Source organism: Dermacentor variabilis, chromosome 2, assembly GCF_050947875.1.
Source record: "Dermacentor variabilis isolate Ectoservices chromosome 2, ASM5094787v1, whole genome shotgun sequence".
NCBI lineage: Eukaryota > Metazoa > Arthropoda > Arachnida > Ixodida > Ixodidae > Dermacentor > Dermacentor variabilis.
The window spans coordinates 32,445,162-32,465,276 of record NC_134569.1 but is presented as its reverse complement, the minus strand read 5'-3'; the positions used below and the strand labels follow the sequence as shown (position 1 = coordinate 32,465,276).

The following is a 20,115-nucleotide window of genomic DNA, read 5'->3' as shown; positions in this document are numbered from 1 at the left end:
CGGCGTAACAACCACTTTTCTGCTTCTGCTCTGTTGGGCAGCGGAATCCATGTGATCGCATTTTCTTAAGATGCTGCCGGCCACTACTGTCAGCATTTTCAAGGGGTAGCCAGCTGCACTTAGGCGCGAAACCTGCTTTTCGAAGCTTCTGTGTACCAAGTGATGGCAGGATTTTAGAAGCGCGCTTTTAAAACAAAGATTAATGATGCCTCGCTTAACTAGTTTGGGACTAAGATCTAGGAACCAAGATAAAGTCACTAAGGAGATCATCGAGGCATTCGAAATCATTAGAAGTGATAACTTTGTGTAAGTTACCCATCTGTGCCACGGTCAAAAAAAAGAAATCTTGTTCCTATCGCGGCATAGCGGCCTATGGTGGGTGATTTTTGCCGGAAAGAAACCTACGTTGCGACATTGGCCTGTTGTACGATGGTATATACGTGGTAACCATGCGCAATAAAAATTCACTTGTTAGTAGCGCTGTGTCTTCGTTCCCTTCTGTTATCGACGTGCTTTTTTGCGCTTTGCCTCAAGTTATGCAATACCAACTAGCCCACCAGTCTGTTCTCTTGAACGCCCCCATTAATATCACGCGCAGTTATGTTCAAGGCATTCTTGATATAAAAGATAGAGCCACGAAATAATGAAAGTGTTCTTATAAAAGGGGCTACAATGAAGGTTGTTTAGCTGACAAGATGCATCGCTGTTCAAGTTTCATGCTGTTAGGAAGCTTTTGTTGGGGGCAGAGTTATAGACAGCTCTCGTTTATTTTCCGCTAGGATTTATTCTCTTGAGTATAACACTGCTGGTCTCGAAACTGCGTTGAATCCATCCCATGTAACTGCCGTTTTCATCATAGCGTGAAGCTGTTCTGTGCTCAATTCTCGAAATTTACAGCAAGTGCGTGCTGTCGAACGCCCATGCGTGCAAGCTTTTCTTGCGATCTTTAGGACCACCGACACCGCGTAGCATCGATCGGCTTCTTTATTTCTTTCGTCTTTCTTTTCTGACGCCTGGATTCTAGGGTCGGACAAAGAAAGCCATTTTTATCGCGACCAGTTGTGTTAGCAAATGCATTAGATAAGATCGCCGGTCAGCCAATGGAGAACAATTTCTACGAATGCAGAACTCCGCGAATTTGGTGGCTGAAGTGTACGGGGGGGGGGGGGCGGTACAAAAACAATGACAACGACAATTGCCATCATTACCCGAAAGACGCAGAAAGAGACAATAATTTGTTTACAGAAAAGTCAACCCGAACTATAGCTGCGCTAACTTGATACTCGGCAATGGGGAAGGAGGCGAGAAAGTAAAGGAGCGATCAATTAATGACGACTAAGAGAAAGAGGGGCGCACAAGACCACTGCAGTGCGACATCTCTTCAGCCGTGTCTCTTGAATAGCGGCTTGCAGAAAGGGAAAGACACAATGTTTTATTTAAAAATAAGTCACCACCAAAAATAAGGCGTTCCCGATTCTTTGATCGAGGGTTTTCATTAATTAATGCCGCCAAGAAGTGTGTGTGTGTGTGTGTGTCTGTGTGTGCGTGTGCGTGTGTGTGTGTGTGTGTGTGTGTGTGTGTGTGTGTGTGAGAGAGAGAGAGAGAGAGTTGAAAGCACCATTCTTTATAAATTGTAAGCGTAGTGCCTGTATAGGTGGAATACCTGAGGAAGTGGACGCTATTTCAGTCACAACTCACAATTGGGGTTAATTAAAAATATTGACTGTTTAAATTTCTCATCACTTCATTGCGTATGTTCTAGATTGGAAATTGAGGTCGAGCAGTAATGAATAAACGGATGCTTAGCAGAAATAGTAAAGATAGTGCCGCCTTTGAGTTCATCATCATCATCATCATCAGCCTGGTTACGCCCACTGCAGGGCAAAGGCCTCTCCCATATTTCTCCAACAGCCCCGGTCATGTACTAATTGTGGCCATGCCTTTGAGTTATCCGTCCTTAATATCTGCTAAAAGATCAGTTGGCCTTACAGTTAAAGTCATCCCGAACTGCTTGTCGTACGCTTTCGATAAGCTTAACTTTAACGCTGCTGTATTTCCCAGCAATCTTTAAGTTACTTTAAGAGCACTGTTAGAGAAATTAAGAGTTGGCTCTGTGTTGGTGCGCGGACGCTTGTATCGTCAAGGATGTGTGGACAGTCGTGCATGTCCTGTGGCTCCTGTGAGACACTTGAACACCTTATAATGCGATGTTCCGCATTCGTCACGCAACGTGCACTGCTACTGGAATTTGTTGGGCGCGTTGGTAAACTGACTTGGAAAGTATATTTAGCGCCAACGAACAAGAAGGGAGGCGACACCACAATTGTGATATCGTCTCCCTTCTTTTCTTGTTCGCTGGTGCTAAATATGCTTTCCAAGTGCACTGCTAATTAAGGAATATGGACTGATTGGACTTAAGCATACGTCCCTTGACGATTGCCTGTTTCCGAGAGGGAGTGCTGCTCTGCGCGACCAGGCCCATAGAGCCTTGCTAACTTTCGTGCAGAGAACTGATTTGGCCTCCCGTTTATAGACATTATTTCCGTGTTCCTGCTTTCTTTTGTTTGTGTCTCTGTTATTTGTTTATTTCCTATTTTATTTCCTATTTCTTTGTTTAATATTTTCTTCTTCTCTTCTCTCCTTTTGTTTCCCTCCTGCCGACAGAGTAGGCAGGCGTTGTGTCCCTCTCGGTGGCAGTTGTCAGCTTGCTCCCTCCCTGCTTCCTTTGTGTGTTTCTATGTTTCCATGTCTGATAATAATAATAATAAGTCCGGATATCTAGAAAGCGGTGGTAATGTTAGGATCTGTACAAAGCAGACATAGATTCCTTACAAAGAAGTGTCCTAAAATGAAACACAGAAACGTTATTTGTGAATATTTCTCATTAACCACCTAACATTGCGATTTGTCGCATAAGTCTCTTGACATCCGTGCGTCTCTACCTGAATAGACGTAAGCGCGGCTATCCGACGCTGGCTATCTTTAAAAGGCTGTTCGAACTAAAGAAAGGATGGTGCTTAGGAAATAGGAGTTATTAAAAAAATGGGGTTTAACGTGCCAAAACCACTTTCTGATTATGAGGCACGCCGTAGTGGAGCACTCCGAAAATTTCGCCCACCTGGGATTCTTTAGCGTGCACCTAAATCTAAGTACCACGGGTGTTTTCGCATTTCGCCCCCATCGATATGCGGCCGCCGCGGCCGGGATTCGACCCGCGACCTCGCGCTAAGCAGCCCAACACCATAGCCACTGAGCAACCACAGCGGATTAGTAGTCATTTAGTTATTGCTCACCGGCAAAGACGCTTTGTCACCACTGTTTGGTTCCTTCAGAGACAGAGACTACCATAATTAAAATGACTTAAGAAGCACAGTAGTTTTGAAGTGTGCAGGCATTTCTACGCCTACGCAACGAGGAAGCCCGTTCGTCCACCCGTCAAGTAAGAAGAACGCTTTCAAGACAGAGCCCCCATCAGCGAGCAAATTCACCTTCATGCTCTCTCTTGCGTCAACGCGAACTAGGCGGCGAAAATACAGCGCACACGAAGCTATCAGCACTCGGCGCATTGTGCCCCCATCGCATGTCGCTTTCAAGATAGGGCCCGTGCGTCTCGCTTCAACGCGCGGCCAGAGCACAAGCTCCCGCAGTCGTGCCATACGCAGCCGCCGTCGGAGTATGGCTGATCACGGTTGATAATGGTTCGACGCGGATGGATAAGGCGCTAACGAGCGATAACGGCTTATAATGATCGGAATGGCAATAGCGCATCTGGTGCCGTCACCTACAGTAGTTTGCTTGCGTCATCAACTCACCTTGGGTCACGCGTCCGCAGCAGTTCGTGTCGCCGCAGCGCTGTCATTTATACTGGTCGGACCTAGTTTCATAACATTGATAATGACCCCGAGCTGCGTGGAGATGAGCAAGAGGCACAATTCTTACGCATACTTAGACAACTTCCAAAGGGATTCCTGAGTTCTTCTTTAATTATTAAGTGTGTGTGCAAGAATGGTTCATGGGTAATGCCCGCTAATCCCTCTCTTAGGCAAACAGTGCTTATCACAAATTGGCCGGCTAAAAGAAAAAGACATGAAAAAATAAGACTTAGACAGTTCGCAGAATTTTTCATAGGAAGAAATATGATCTTAGCACTCCTTGAAACCAGATTAGCCATTCTTACTTTAAGAAATAGAATAATTAATTCGTTCATTATTTGCTGCGCTCTACATGGATCGCTCCGGCAAAGGTAACACCATTTCCACATACGCCAAGTCATAGCTTAGTTTTCGACACTTTAATGAGATATATTTTGTTAGGCACGCTTGTCATGAGTTCGCTTATTTTGTATCTGTAACTTACGGGACGTTTCGGTAATGCAGGACTGTCACTGTGCGGCATTGTTCGAGTCGGCGAAGGACCGATCAAGGGGCGCCAAAGAGTCGTGGGAGTAGGAACCGGCGACGAAGACGGGTATTGGCGCCTACTCGGGCAAGTGGCCAAAAATGTCGAAGGCAAATTTAGAGACAATTTTTGTTGTTGTTGGCGCTACCTTAGCGTCCCGAGAGTCTTTTGTAGGAAGCCCTATTCTCTGCCTCGCGCGTGCATTCAGAAGGTTTCTACGACGGCAGTGGTTTGCGAATGCCTCGAAATATGTGGTGTCTCTGCAATCCCGTGTCCAAGAATTGCTGACAGTGTATGTGTTGTCAGATTGTCAGAGGGTTTGGCGCCGTATGGCTGGCTGCCGTTGTTTCTTCTGTTTATTGAACGGACAGTAGAAGTCCGCCACGGACTCAAGGGTGTCCGTGTGATGCAATGCAAGGTACTACCTCTAATGGCAGGGAGGGGGGGGTGGAATCACCCCTTCCCTCGGCCCAAATTAAAATGGGCACGGCCAAGACCTTGGGAGGAGTCGCGACAGAATAGGGCGAACATCATTGGATAGTCACCAATATGCGTCGTTCCCCAACCCAGAGAACTAGGGAAAGGAGAAGTTATTTAAACGCAGGTTTTAGCCCCAGCTAGGCAGTCTACTGAGAAGCGTCGAGGAGCTAGTGCAGTCCAGTATCGCCTGGGCCCTCTAGCAGCGTCTGAACTCCGAGTGACTCGTTGACGTAAGAGACGACAAGCAAATGTCTGCAACGAAGCTCACGGTAGTTCCCCTCAAGTTAGCTCAACCTGCTCGAGGGAAGTCGTCAGGTCTAGACTCCCGGGAAACCCAGCACATCAAGCGCATCAACCGCAACGAGGTCGGATCGCCACACTTCTTCGGGAAAGCTCTGAAGTCGACTCCACGGTTTATGAACTTGCTGATGCTGCCCGGTCATGCGTATGCCATCATTTGTTTTCTTTGCAACTCTGTTTTAGTGCACCACAGTTAAGTGTATTCTGGTGTAGTGTCAGTTTTTATACCCGCTATTAAGTTTTCCTTGTATTTCTTTTGTTATCATAATTGATGTATGTTTGTGCTTCTTTTAGTTGGTGTATCGTCACTCGACAAATATTGTCACGTGGTGGTGACGTTGAAGAACACAGTGGCAATACTGTGAACGACAAAACTAACTTTTATTGGGCGAACCTGTGCCCACAAAACAGGCTACACATATAGCACAACGATAGCGGCGAACACGGTCGGCGATCGTGGAAAATGTGATCAGCGGGTCAAGCGCGTCGGATTTTATAGATTGGTCGTCGAATGTTCCAGATTAACCGCTGGGAACCGCGTGTCTTCCACAAAGCTCTACACTATTCGAGTCGCGCACAGATGCAATCAGATTACACAAGTTGCGGTGAAAGACAGTGCACGAAACCATCGATAAGATTCCAAAAACTTCTTTTACATGTAGGCGCGTCCTGCGCTGTGCGATAACATTTGTTAGGCGGCGAAACGTGGTCGCCCGATAAAGTTATGTACACGTGTCAATATCTTATTTTCCCCTTTCTGCCGCCTCTGACTCCCTCGCTGTGTTCGCTTGAGTACGGAACAACTAACCGGCTTGTGTGCCCCATCGACAACATCGCGCCCACAGCAAACGGGTGCCAAGCCGTGACAGGGACATTTTAGGTAGTACGGTAGCTAGCTGGGTGAGACGGTACATCTGCATTATTATTACTCACAGCACGCACTATAAACATGGACAAAGAGGAGAGACGAAACACGAGCGCTGACTCACCACTAAAAGTTTATTGCATTCAAACAGCCACATAAGTAGAAAAACTCACGCATGCCTACGCCCGCGCACCGTACATTCCCTCAACCAAAAGTGAAACAAGACAGACTAGCGGTAAAACAAGAAGTGCGACATTTTTAACGATTAGATGCTGCTAAAGAACATCCTTCATGTTATGCAGTGCGAGCGACGCCTGGCTTACGCACCTGTCACCACATTTATTGATTAGGTAGACCTCTGTAATGAAGCGGGTCTTTCTATTGCTATACGTCCCGATTACCCGAGTGCGATCAAAAATGGGCTTGCAACTGCAAGCTGCTCAATGGGTGGCCAAATGTGTTAGACCAGCGTTCTTTAATCTGGAGGAATGTTCTTGCAGCCTTTTGTTTATACGCCTACCCATTTGGCCGATGTAAAAAGATCTGCATGACAGGGGAATCTCAAACACAACATTGTTGCGGCACGCCATGAATTTTGGCCTATGCATTACCTGACATGAATTGTGCGCAACCGAATCTCACATTTGTGCTCGTGATTGCTAAAACCTAAAGACTTCTTAGGTTTTGTGGACAGAAAAATTCAGGAGAAGCTGTGTGGTTTGGCGATGAACATACATTTTGTGGGTGATTAGTTGGGGAGGATAATTCTGAGTTTAGCCAAGTGTATGTCAACATAATGAAGATTGTTCGCGAAAATGGAATGGGCCTGAAGTTTACCACTGAATTACCTCAAGATAATATGCTACAGTTTGTAGATCCGAGGCTAAGTTTTTTGCAATATCAGTTGTGCTGGATGTATAAGCCCCGTTCTGTGAAACCTTTGCTGCCGTACAATTTGAGACACAGTAAATTGGTAAAAAATGGTATCGCTTTGTCTTGCCGCTGTTCCGCCCAAGAAAGTCTTATAAGCACCGCCTTCAAGCACCGCCTTCTGGAAGGGGCTAATGACCAAGTCAACGGGCTAACCATAGCTGGTTACCCCGAACACACAATCAGGCGACTGCTGAAAAACTGGCGAAATGATTAAAAAGCAGGGAAAGAGCAAGCGATGGAAATGACACTGGTGATCGCAAAATGCCAGCAGTTATTCCCTATGTGCATAGGATGGCACATGGACTCAAAGATGTCGCGAACCGTTATGGTGTTAGAGCTGTTTTTTCGTGTCCGAAGAAATTATCCGATCGGTGCCAGGCTGTGTAATCACGGGCACAAATGTGAGATTCGGTTGCGCACAATTCATGTCAGGTAAAGCATAGGCCAAAATTCGTCGCATGCCGCAACAATGTTGTGTACGAGATTGCCCTGCCATGCGGATCTTGGTACATCGGCCCAATAGGTAGGCGTATAAACAAAATGCTGAAAGAACATTCCTCCAGGTTAAAGAACGCTGGTCTAACACATTTGGCCACCTATTGCGCAGTTTTCAGTTGCAAGCCCATTTTTGATCGCACACGCGCAATCTGGACACATAACGATGAAAAGGCCCGCCTCATTTCAGAGGCCTACCTAATCAATAAATGTGGTGACAGATGCGTAAGCCAGTAGTCACTTGCACTACACAAAGAAAATTGTTCTTTAGAAGCATCTAATCGTTAAAAACATAGCACTTCCTGTTTTACGCTCGTCTGTCTTGTTTCGCTTTTGGTTGAGGGAATGTATTAAAATTACTCAAATTATTCGGTTTTACGGGCCAAAATCACGATCTGATCATGAGGCACGCTGTAGGGGGGGACTCCAGAAATTTAGACCACCTGGGGTCCTTTAACCTGCACCTTAATCTAAGCACACGGGTGTTTTCGCCCTCATCTAAATGCGGCCGCCAGGGCCGGGATTCGATCCCACGACCTTGTGCTCAGCAGCCCAACACCATAGACACTAAGCATGCACGGCGGGTGAGGGAATGTGTGGTGAGCGGGTGTACGCATGTGTGTGTTTTTCTAAGCATATGGCTGTTTGAATGCAATAAAAATGAAATGAAATGAAATAAGCTTTTAGTCGTGACTCAGTGCTCGTGTTTCGCCTCTCTTCTTTGACCGTGAGTTTAGTGCGCGCTGTAAATAAAAGTAATACTTTAGGTAGTGTACATATACAACAGATGAATCAATTGTTAATTCTTTGCGAACTGATTGTTTGCGGTGGCAGACTTCCCAAAAAGCATGATGCTCGCTAATAGGCCATTATTAACCTCCAACTTATCTTTATTTATTTACGTTAGGATACATGCCCTAATTGTGATTTAATTCGGCCTTGCGAATCACAAGCCTCATCGCTAACGCTATTACTCCAGTTAAGCCATAGCTATAGTATAAAAATAATTTGCATGGGTTTTAAGGAAGTCAGCCTAATCCACCTCGAGCTACCCTTCTTGACTTAGAATTACCATTCACCATCGAAGAACTCACGGTAGCAATCGGCGACGTAAACAAGCGATCATCACCTGGCCATGACGGCGTGAGTTATGAAGCGCTCGCAAATCTATGCCACACATCTCGCCTACGCCTTCTGGAGTACTACAACGCCTCATGGATAACTGGGGAGGTTCCTGCGGAATGGAAGCTTGCGAAAGTCATTCCTATATTGAAACCGGCGAAGCAGCCAACAAATTACGCCTCCTTCAGACGCATATCTCTGCTTAGCTGCGTGGGGAAGCTGTTCGAAAAAATGATGTACAAACGACTAAATTGGTTCCTGGAAACTGCAAAAGTTTACCCGGAGGAAATGAATGGCTTCCGGCAAGATAGACCCGCAATTGATAATGTCATTGCCTTGGTCTCATCAATTGAAGAGGGATTCGTCTCTGGAAACATACCTACTGCATTATTTTTAGACATTAAGGCAGCATATGATCCCGTCTATCATAAAGCAATACTGGGGAGGTTCCTGCGGAATGGAAGCTTGCGAAAGTCATTCCCATATTGAAACCAGCGAAGCAGCCAACAAATTACGCCTCCTTCAGACCCATATCTCTGCTTAGCTGCGTGGGGAAGCTGTTCGAAAAAATGATGTACAAACGACTAAATTGGTTCCTGGAAACTGCAAAAGTTTACCCGGAGGAAATGAATGGCTTCCGGCAAAATAGATCCGCAATTGATAATGCCATTGCCTTGGTCTCATCAATTGAAGAGGAATTGGTCTCTGGAAACATACCTACTGCATTATTTTTAGACATTAAGGCAGCATATGATCCCGTCTATCATAAAGCAATACTTGACGCTTTGGAAACCCTTGGTCTTGGAGGACGACTTTACGCACTTATTGAAGACTAAGACTATCTTCAAGGACGCCAACTTTTTTATGTGTACCCCGGATGGCCCCATGGCGCTTTATGCCGTCGAGAAGGGAGTGCCACAAGGAGCTGTGTTAAGCCCGGTATTATTTAATTTAGTCCTCATTCATCTGAAAAGAAACCTGCCCCCTGGCGTCAAAATCACACTGTATGCGGACATCTGCATTTGGAGTGCGGCGCGCTCTTGCAGTACCACCCAACAACGCCTACAGAGAGCGCTAGCAAATATATCGGCCTACCTAAATCCAAGGGGTCTGAAACTGTCCCCCGACAAAAGCGTTGCCATGGCTTTCACGCGGAGGTGTATAGAAAAATACCCACTAGTGTTGGGTGGTCGTGCCCTTCCATACGTCAAGACGCAAAGGTTTCTTGGAGTGACGATTGATAGGAACCTCACATGGTCGCCCCAAGTGAAAAAACTGAGTAAGAAGATTTCCTCGGCGTCGCACGTATTCCGATTTTTAGCCGGATCACAGTGGGGCAGCAACTGTCGATCAATGGTGCTCCTCCATAAGGCCTACGTCGACGGAGCACTACGATATCACCTCCCGATCCTGCACAAAATATCTCCCACAAGCAAGAGAAAACTCGAGGCAGCACGAAACAACTGCCTTCGCGTATGTCTTGGCCTTCCGAAGGGGTCGTCCCGCTCAGGGACTGTAGCAGAAGCTGGATGCCTGCCTCTGGAAGTGCTATGTTCGCAGGAGACACTTAGGATACACCTCCACCATGTCATTCATACGAAGACTCACTTTTTAAAGGATATTTCCAGAACCCGTGCTACATCTAGCTTTGGGCAGGCCGTCGGAAGCATATCTATTTCGATTCCTGCTCAGGCGTCACAAGTTGTGCCGCGAAACATTTCACCATGGACACTGTCCCCACTGAAAATCGTGCCATATATACCTGGAATCAGTGCGAAAAAGAAAATGCCTCAAGCAGCAACTTATCAGATAGCTTTAGAATATATGCACAAAGAATACGCAGCCGCAACGCACATTTTCACAGATGGCTCTACAACTCCACATCGTTCATCATGCGGACTTTTTGTTCCCTCTACATACGTATTCTCGTTTCGTCTTGAGCGAGCAACATCATCTACTTCAGCGGAGCTATATGGCATTAAGGAAGCCCTTGTGTATGTACTTCGACAGCAGCCGCCAAAGACATGGGTGATTTTCACAGACTCAAAAGCAGCCCTACAAGGTATGTGGAACAGGCACAAGCGTTGCAATAATCAACCAGCAGCATTTGACATTGCTTATCTTCACCACAGGGCTAAGATTGCTGGGCATTGCATAAAGTTCCAGTGGATACCTGGCCATGCCGGCATTTCGGGAAATGAAAGAGCGGACGAAGCTGCCAGAAATGGACTCCAATACCGCAAGTTCAAAAGAACATATTTTACAAAAGCCGACGCTTCAAACATGGCAAAAAAATATGCCTATCAAGAAAAGGACCGCATCTTGAATCTGCCGCTTCACCAAGATACCTTCCTACGTTACATTGACCCAGAAATGAGACCGAAAATTCCACGACCACTTCCTCGACACTTAGAGACATTGTACCATCGTGTTCGACTGAACGTGGCATACACGAACAATTATCTGTACCGCATAGGACTTACCACTAACCCATACTGTGATAACTGTCGCAACTTAGAGACAATTGAGCACATATTACTAGAATGCCCCGCGTACCGCGACGAGAGACAATTTTTTGAGCACCAAATGGACATGATTTGCCACAAACCGTTAACGTTACCGAGCATCTTAGGTCCAATGCCCGGCCCTTCAAAACAGCGACGGGTTTTGGATTTATTGTTCAAATACCTGACAGAAATTGGTCAAATAGGAAAGCTTTAAAAATTGCATCCTTCCTATACAAAAGCCTAAATTTATCCGCCATGTCACCTGTAAATATTAGTATCAGGTCCACGCGGACATTTCATATTTTTTATCCTTTTTTTCTCCCACTCTTTTCTGGAATCTTTTAATCCCGTTCCCCATCGCTATACAGAGTAGCATGCCAGCGGTTATATACGCACCGGCAAAATTCTCTGTTTTTCTAATAAAGAGCCCTCTCTCTCTCTCTCTCTTCTTTCAATTTCATGAGCTCTGTTTCTACTCAAATTCAAAGAAACCAAAAATGTACAAGTTTTTACGCAGAGTCACAGGCTAATAATATTGCGAAGCATAAGATTCTCCAAGTGCAGCCTGCGTGCGTGCGTGCGTGCGTGCGTGTGTGTGCGTGCGTGTGCGTGTGTGCGTGTGCGTGTGTGTGTGTGTGTGTGTGTGTGTGTGTGTGTGTGTGTGTGTGTGTGTGTGTGTGTGTGTGTGATATCTCACATTTTCGGTGGGCCGGTCCAGTTGATACTGCAGTCCAAAAATATGTACCATGGGACGATGGGTATGTGCCATTGGATTTTTGTTTGCTTTCAATCTTGTATTATGCCATTACAAACATTATGCCTTAATTATTGAAAATATAAGCAAACAGCAATGCTGACAGAAGGGTGAATCTTGTGTCCCATTCTAATACTTGCCGCAATTGTGCACCGCGCTTTGATGGGACCTTGATTCTGGGCCGGAGCCAAAGCGAGCAAGCGCGCTTAGTGCTAGTACCTTATCACAGAAAGAAAAAGAGCATATGACTGTGTCAGTGACACATCCTTATCTCTTTACGCTGCAGATGGTCAGATTTTAAGCTCACGTATATGTTAACTGCCTGGCGTAAGGGATGCGCTCATTTTGATTACGTTTGCGCATGCGTGGCCATGGTGTATATATGTGCGTTGCGGCGGGAAAATAAAAGTAGCGCTTCTGTGTGTGCCCCTTTCATGTTGCTGTCATCCTGGTTTGCGCTGTTTCTTTCACTGGATCATATGGACGTCTACATAAAATTACACAATTGACTTCAATCGACTGTAATTCGAAAAGCATAAACATAGAGTAAAATTGTGTCAGTGGACACGTAATACTAGGGCACGCAACAGAAAATTCAGTGTTCAGTCGTCCACAGTCAATCAACACGAATGTTACTAAAGCGTAAAATGAAGCATCATCTTAATAGCCGTGTTCGCGTACTCCATGACATCTTTCGCACTATAACCGCGCAAAACATGTGTTTCTATTTTCGAATAAACTGACCATATTTTAATCCAGAAAAAGCTTGTAAGCTAGAAGTATAAGACGGAGCTCATGGTACATAGGTATAGGTGAATAATTAATTAATCTCTCACTGCATTTCAATGGACACAAACATTCTTGACGAACAGAAGCCAACCATATATATGGATCATATAATGTAATCAAGGTTCATGGTTAGGGAGGCATAACTGAAAGTTAACACCGTACAAGCATGCACAGCATTGATTCCTGAAAACTCGGTTGCTTCAGCCGACCATGAATAATCATTGAAAGTATTCAATGACGAATAAAACGAAAGCAATGAGGGAACAATTGTGGATTGTGCCCGTACGATTGGTGAAATACTGGGACTACTTATTTATAGTGGCATTAGTACACGGATGAAAATGCAGAGAGAATTCCCACTTCGTGATCTTTCATGATCAAATGCTAATTTGTGAAAGCTGCAGAGAGTATATCTTTTTCGAATATTCGTACATTTTATTCTAGTCAAAGGACCTATGCCGATCCTCGGCTATAGACGTCGTTTAGTTACATGTCACAAGAAATTTTTGAAGCATGATGTTGTTATTATTTCACCCGTGTATATTATTCTAGTCCAACAATCTTGCACATGCTTCAATTACGCCTGCCATCTAATTTGAGAAGATGTATAGGATGTCCTTGTTTTCATAAAGTCTATACGTTTGGTCGTCTGTCTTTCTCTCTCTCCCCCTTACGCTCCACTTCTCTCTTTATCCCCCTACTGCTTCATCCCGTGCAGGGTAGCCAACCAGAAGTTGTTCTGGGGCCGTATTCTGCAACGGTTTGCTTTGGAATCGGTTCGCTCGGCCTGTAACGTCTGGGTTACGTTACTCGGAGAAAGAGTGGAACGTTGCGATGCGAGGGAGACCAACGAACAAGCGGCAGCCGCAAGGTCACGTCATCATTTTTGTTTTTACTTTCGGAGCGATAACAGCTGAAGGATGCTTGATAAACAAATATTGGTTTATTACATACGATACTTGCACCATTTAATTTCCAGTAATAACTGCAAGATTCCGCCGCGGACAGATGGAGGCTTAATTTTATCGGCATTGTTTTAGTATTTTTTCTCGCTAGGCACTGCGCCATACGTTAAGCAATCATAGCGATTCTCTGTGTGGAGGCCGCTGCTCTAATAGGATTTCGTTTCACCGGGGCTGAGCTTCTTAGGGTGGACAATTGCGATGAAGCTACCGTCCACACATCCCACAACATAGAAAATCTTGCCACGGTCAAGGAAGCGTTCTTGACTGCGGATTTCTCCTGCACCATGGAGAGACATCTCAACCCTCCCCGCTTTTTTTCCCTTTAATCCTAATGGACCTAGCGACGGCGGTAATGATGCGGCTGGCTGACGGTTGCGACAACCCAACAGCTTCTACATTCCAGACGCACCGCAAAAAAAAAAAAAAAAAACAGCGTGCAGATCACTTACGTCACAGTGTCAGCTCCACTAAGTTTTGCGGTCCGAGATATTCTAACTCATCACAAATCCATCGCACTGTGTTTCTGGAGAGCGTGAATTCCTTCGGAACTCTGCTTCGCTCATGTCGTACGCGTCGCGTCGTTGTCTCTCGTCCATTCGTTGTCTTAAGCCAACGCTCGCCAGCCACACAACCAAAGAAGTTGTCATCGCTGTCTCGTCGCGCCGGCCAGCGCGAGCATGAAGGAAGGAAAAAGATCGGAGGAAGCATACCGTAATGCGATTGAAGCCAAACCTGTCGGCCCAACACGTGATTGCACGTCAAAGTGCGGGGTTGGTTTTAGTGCCCCAGCTGAACAAGCGCGCGTCAAATAAAAACTACTGGCATAGCTAATGGCAACCAAACGCCTCAGCAAATCTCGATTCTTGCTCCGTGATCTCGGTGCAAGTGATCACATGTTGGGCCCCCACTGTGGCTTCAGAGAGCGTTCGCTTGCCCATGTTGGCTGCGGGACGTAATGCTGTCTCCTATATTTTTTTTTTTTGTTCCTCCATGAGCGCGAAACTTGCAGACGGTCACGGTTGCCTTAGCAACCCTCGATATCATGATCGCGACCGCGCGCGATACTCGAGCGAACCACTTCTCCGTGCTTCGCCTCGTAGCAGATGATGGGTTCGCTTTCCAGATGACTGACAACCTGTGTGACGAAAACTTAATTTGTAGTCACGCCCGTCAGAGTTGACGACCACAAAGCGCCAACCAATGGCGTTCGTGGGAGCAAACCCGTTCCAAAGCGAGCCGTTACAGAATAGGGTCCCTGGTTAACCTCTCTGCTTTTCATTGCATACTTTCTGTCTCTCTCTCACTCTCTCTGTCGGTCTCTCTCTCTCTCTCCCTAGCACAAAAAATTCAGGATATCTACTGGCGACAGACAAGTGTTAAGTAAACGCAACCAAAAGTGTTGTTTCAATTCAGCCGTATTAAGGATGCGCGTGCAGTGCCGTCACACAGACGTAGCGCTGTGATCGTACATGTGCTGGGACCGTTTGCCTGTTCTCAGTGCACGTTTCCTTCTTGTCTTTGGATTACCACCTCCCACGGACTCCAGTGTAAGGTAGCAAAACAGCTAAGGTATTAAACAGATTTTCTGTTCTGGTTAACTTCCCATCCTTTTACCTTTCGTCTCCTCCTCTCTTTAGTAAAACCGCAAGCGTGGTAGCTTGCTACAAGTTAACTTGAAAATCAAGAAGCACGAACGACAAAGGATCGAGGAAAGATTATGGCAGGAACCATCTCAGGGTAACTGTTGATGTTCCTGCGATAAGAATTGAATCTGTTTAGCGCCACACGACATTGGCACCATCGAAACGTGTCATACACGAGACATCACTGCAGCAGAGCTAGTCTGCCGCGATTCCCTCTCAAGACACTGCGCCATCTAGGGGCGTGGCCAAAAAGTATTTGCGTTGCACGTGTGTGATTATATAGTCAGACAAAAGTGCGAATATATATGATGTGGGTTCAATTTCGAGCTCTGGAGACGCTATGAAGGATGTTTTTCTTTTCTTCTTCTTTTTGTTTTGTAACTGAATAGTGGAACATGCCCAGCGGCTCAAGTTGGCGTCAAAGAGGTTCATACAAATAGACAAACTGATCACACAACTGGGAGAATGAAGGGAACATTCCGACTGCTGTTTCCAGTAATAAGCTTTAATGCGATTGCCTAATATTTCATGAAATACCTGCAAAGTTAGGCGATTTGGTTTTGTAGAAAGAGCGGCTAGGCAGCGCCAAGTTCGTTGGCCCCAGCTCTGCGCAATTCCTATAATCCGGCCCACCGAGAACAGCTGCTGAAAGCTTTAGTGCCAACAACACCCCACAAGGAAAGGGGAGTAAAGCCCATCGATCTTTGATCGACTGCTGAATGTGTGCATAATCAACACCCCCCCCCCCCCTCTTTAACGCCGGGAACTAATAAAGCCTCTTAAGCGGTCGCCTCGCCACATCTGGGCTTCTTGCAGGTGTAGTTGATGAACTCTAGGCAAATATGTCAGAAAACTGTTTTCCGGCGTACTTAGCACCTCTGCAGGGTCCTACGTTCAGCTACACTGGACGCCCTTTTTCAGAATAGAAAGGCTGCACAAGGCGTCAGCAAAGCCTGCCATGTTGCACACTCATTCACAGGTTCCACAGCGCAAGCCGAAGATAAGCGGATTGGTATAAGACGGAGCTCTTCACCGTGGTCGGCTTGATTAAAAATCGCTGCCATTGCATCTTTTGCAGCCATATCTGTCCTCCCTTTTTTTCTTTTTCTGGCGTGATGTGTAGGAGACGTCGACTTGTCGATACGTGCCAGCTGCTTTGTGAATCAGGTGGTATCGGTAATGCATGAAAGTCTTTTACAAGACAACAATTATTTCATGACGGAACCACGTTCGACGACAGTACAGCGTCGAAAGATAGCGAACATTGCAAGGTGTAAGCAGCATAGCCAATTCAAAGAAAACATTCATACGAAGTGGTAGAAAAAGTTATGTATAACGCCGCTATCAGAATGTAGTCATGCAACAGTGCCAATAAACGTATCTCTAGAATATATGCAAAACTTGCCTATCCAGGCATGTTCAAAGGATGACTGTATATAATGCATGCGCATTTTTCTACTGTCCAATAATGCAATTATTCTGCACAATTATTTATGTGAAGGATTAATTAGCGTGCTATTTTCCAACAAACGAAATCGCTAAGAGCAATTAGTGCGACCTATATGGGTATGACGTGCATGACGCTTTATCGAATAAATCATGACAGCCACTATCCCTCTCTCCCATTTTTTCAGACAGTTAGCACACGCTCAACTTTCATAAAACATAGAAAACGCTAAGATCTCAGATAGTCCCATCACTGACTCTTTCCACGCCCGTTCTTCTTGGCCGTTTCTTGAGAGGACTGGGTCTTGTTTGTCTAGTTAGCGCTATAAATTCAGTTCCGATCATACTAGCCTTTCATAAAGCATCCTGCGAGCATCATTGTTTACTCGAGCGTTAGGCATACCTGCACGAATAAATAAACGGGGCCAACGGCCTCGAGCAGTACCAAGATGCGAGCTTACCTTGGCTGACAGCTTTGGCCGATCATCAATTGACCTCGCGAGGAGGTTGACCTGGACGCCAATGTCCGAGTTATGAGCGCCCCGTGTCTGCTGGATGCTGATAACGTGCTGGCATTTTGATTCGCACACTTTCACGCCGGCTCTGTTCTTGCGGAATGTCCGGTTCCATTGCACCGAGCTCAGGCATGGATTCTGCGACGTGTTTTTTGAATTCCGCAGTGCCCTGCACGGAACGATGCAGGTAGGCACAATTGTTGTTAAGTAGTTGGACTATATTATATTCAATTGATTCTCATTTGAAGGAAATATAGGAGAGAGGCAAGCAGGTAAGGAAGAAAGCTAGACAAGTCAACCATGTATTTATCGATCCTTGTTCTTACAATGCAAGAGCCGAAGGGAAAAAGCGATACAGAGAGAAAGAGGAGACATGTGTAAGAACAAAAAAAAAATTTAATCGCGCACGCATAAGAGAGGTAGCACCCAATCAAAAGTGTATATGCTGGCCCGCAAAAATGAAGCGATGCACAGCAAAAATTAACGCTTTTGTCAGTTTCATTAAAACAGACGTTTGGGCGAGTTGGTAAGACATATTTGAAACAGAACAGCGCGGTTTTCACGGGGATAATAGATAACTTACGCATTTTTCAGCACCTTCAGTGTGGTATACCTGCCGAATTATACATACAGTGCAACGTGGGACAGTATAAATCAGATGCGCAATTGTCTCGCAGCCGCCGCGGAAGTGACAGTTATGGCTGTACTCTTAACATAACAAATTAACAGGACCTAGTAAGAAGCCAGGAAAACGTACTTCGCCATCAGGCCATCACTAAACATATTTTATGCGTGTCATTGCGTTTTGAGTAAAGAGACGATCGCGTCGTGCGCACCGATCTCATTTTACCATAGTGCTTTAGCAAAACTCTAGCGCCAGGAAAGCGCACGAAGGAGCAACCCTTGTTTCTGTACCTTTATCGCGGACCGACGCAGCCCAACACCTAAGCAAGGTAGCGCACCGTATGACATTACAGAAGTGGCACACACCTGAATTCACCCAAGAACGATTGCATTCCCTCGACCCCTCTATGCAACTGCGGCTGTTACCAGGACTTCTGCGAAATGAAGAAACAATGCTGTGCCGCTTACGCTTGGGCGTCGCATTCACCAATGCATATACGTTTTTGATTGGAATGACTGATAGCGCCGACTGCAATGCCTGCGGTGCCGAGGAAACTATAGAACATCTACTGTGCTACTGCCCATCTTTTCAAAACGAAAGACATGACCTCTGCACAGCTCTCAATCAGCTCGATAGAACACCGTTCACCTTGAAGAAGATCTTGGGACCATGGCCTCGCATATCGCAGCTACAAAAGGCCACAAAATCTCTGCTGCGATATTTGAAGGCTACTGGATTGAGTCAGCGACTATGATCCAGACTGAGTGACTGAACGATATCACCGGTGGACTTTCTCTTCTTCTTTTAATCTTTCCGTCCCCTTTTCCCTTTCCCCAGTGTAGGGTAGCCAACCGGGCTCAGTCCTAGTTAACCTCCCTACCTTTCCTTATCATTTGCTCTCTCTCTCTCTCTCTAGCGCCTCATCCAGGTAGTAAAAGGAACTGCACATGCTGAGCCGTTGGGCCCATACCTAAACGACGTCTGACGTGTGGCAGTAACGGTAGCGCAGTAAAAGCGAGCGGAAACCTCTCAGTAATTGGCAAGTCTGCTCAAGCGTCGTCACAAATGAGCGGCTACTAGCAGCATGCTGATTTCGAACGAGCAACTCGTTCCAGTCCATTGGAGTGCACTTGAATGGAAGTCATTTTGCTTTCGGTTCAATAATGTTTCAGTCAGAGCTGTGTACTTGTTCCTCGCGTTAAGTATACGTGAGACTTGGTGATGTATAGCTCTCCTGTAAAGCGTCAAATGCAGGTCGTATACGTTTAGAAGTTTCCTCCAGCCCAGCAGCTTCGCCAGATTTTTTTTCTTTTTTTGTGTGTTGAGTGTGGTCGGGGGGGAGGGCGTCACCACTTCACTGGGGACGTGGTGGGGCAGGAAGGGAGGAGAGGGACTGGGAAGGCAGCATACTAGCACAGCAATTTCGAGAACGAGCAGCCGCGTGCCCGGTGTGATACACCCCGGCTACGCCAATGCTCCAGCCTATTATCTACAACCGTCACGATCATCTTCCGGAAGTACGACGCCAACAGGCAAAGCGTTCTGTCATCGTTACGAACGCACACTAGTCCACATAGCAGAACACCCGTTGATGTGTTACACAGAGCTTGCTTTCCGATTATTGTTCTCGCGTATAATGCACTTTCAATGGAGGCACCCATCGTGCGTATCGCTAGACAGCGTCACGCCAGCCGCCTTAACTGCACCAAAAGTGTCACCTGATCCACATTTCGAATGATTGGCATCATCATTATGGTGACGAGCAGCCTTTCCACGACGAATACATCACAAGAGTACCTGTGCCAATCATCTCCAACCGCTCCCTTCTATGCGTTGTCATCATTAGACGAGGCTACAGTATAATCTTTCGTAATGAACGCTAGAGACGGTAATAGCAATTACTGGCCGCAGGACGCCGCACTCTTCCCAAGTCCACGATCCGGCCGGAGTGGGTGGTGAACACGCGAATCGCTGAGCGCGTATTATGGCAATGACAACTTAGGTCAAAATACGAATCACGACACTCGATAGTCGCGAAGACGGAAGCAGAAGAGCCGATGGACGCTCTCATTCATGTATACCAGCCGCCCTTCATCGAGCCGTTCATGTTTACTAGCAGTTTTATGCACATTTTGAGCATATAGTTTGCGTCAACCGTGTGGACTTTGTAGGCGTCCCTATACCTGCGTTGTTTTTTCATCTTTCTGATGTCATTCTGGCGTTTACATTCCAAAACCACGATGTGATTATGAGGCATACCGTAGCGGATGACTTCGGG

General features: G+C 46.1%; 1 protein-coding gene across 1 annotated transcript in view; it reads right to left on the bottom strand.

The window, feature by feature from the left end:
• The window catches only part of LOC142571619 (uncharacterized), a 196,276-nt gene that overhangs the window by 55,644 nt on the left and 120,517 nt on the right, over positions 1 to 20,115 (bottom strand). The window contains exon 7 of the mRNA XM_075680127.1: positions 17,159 to 17,381. Within this exon, the coding sequence (XP_075536242.1) occupies positions 17,159 to 17,381 (223 nt within the window). The remainder of the gene's footprint in view (positions 1 to 17,158; positions 17,382 to 20,115) is intronic.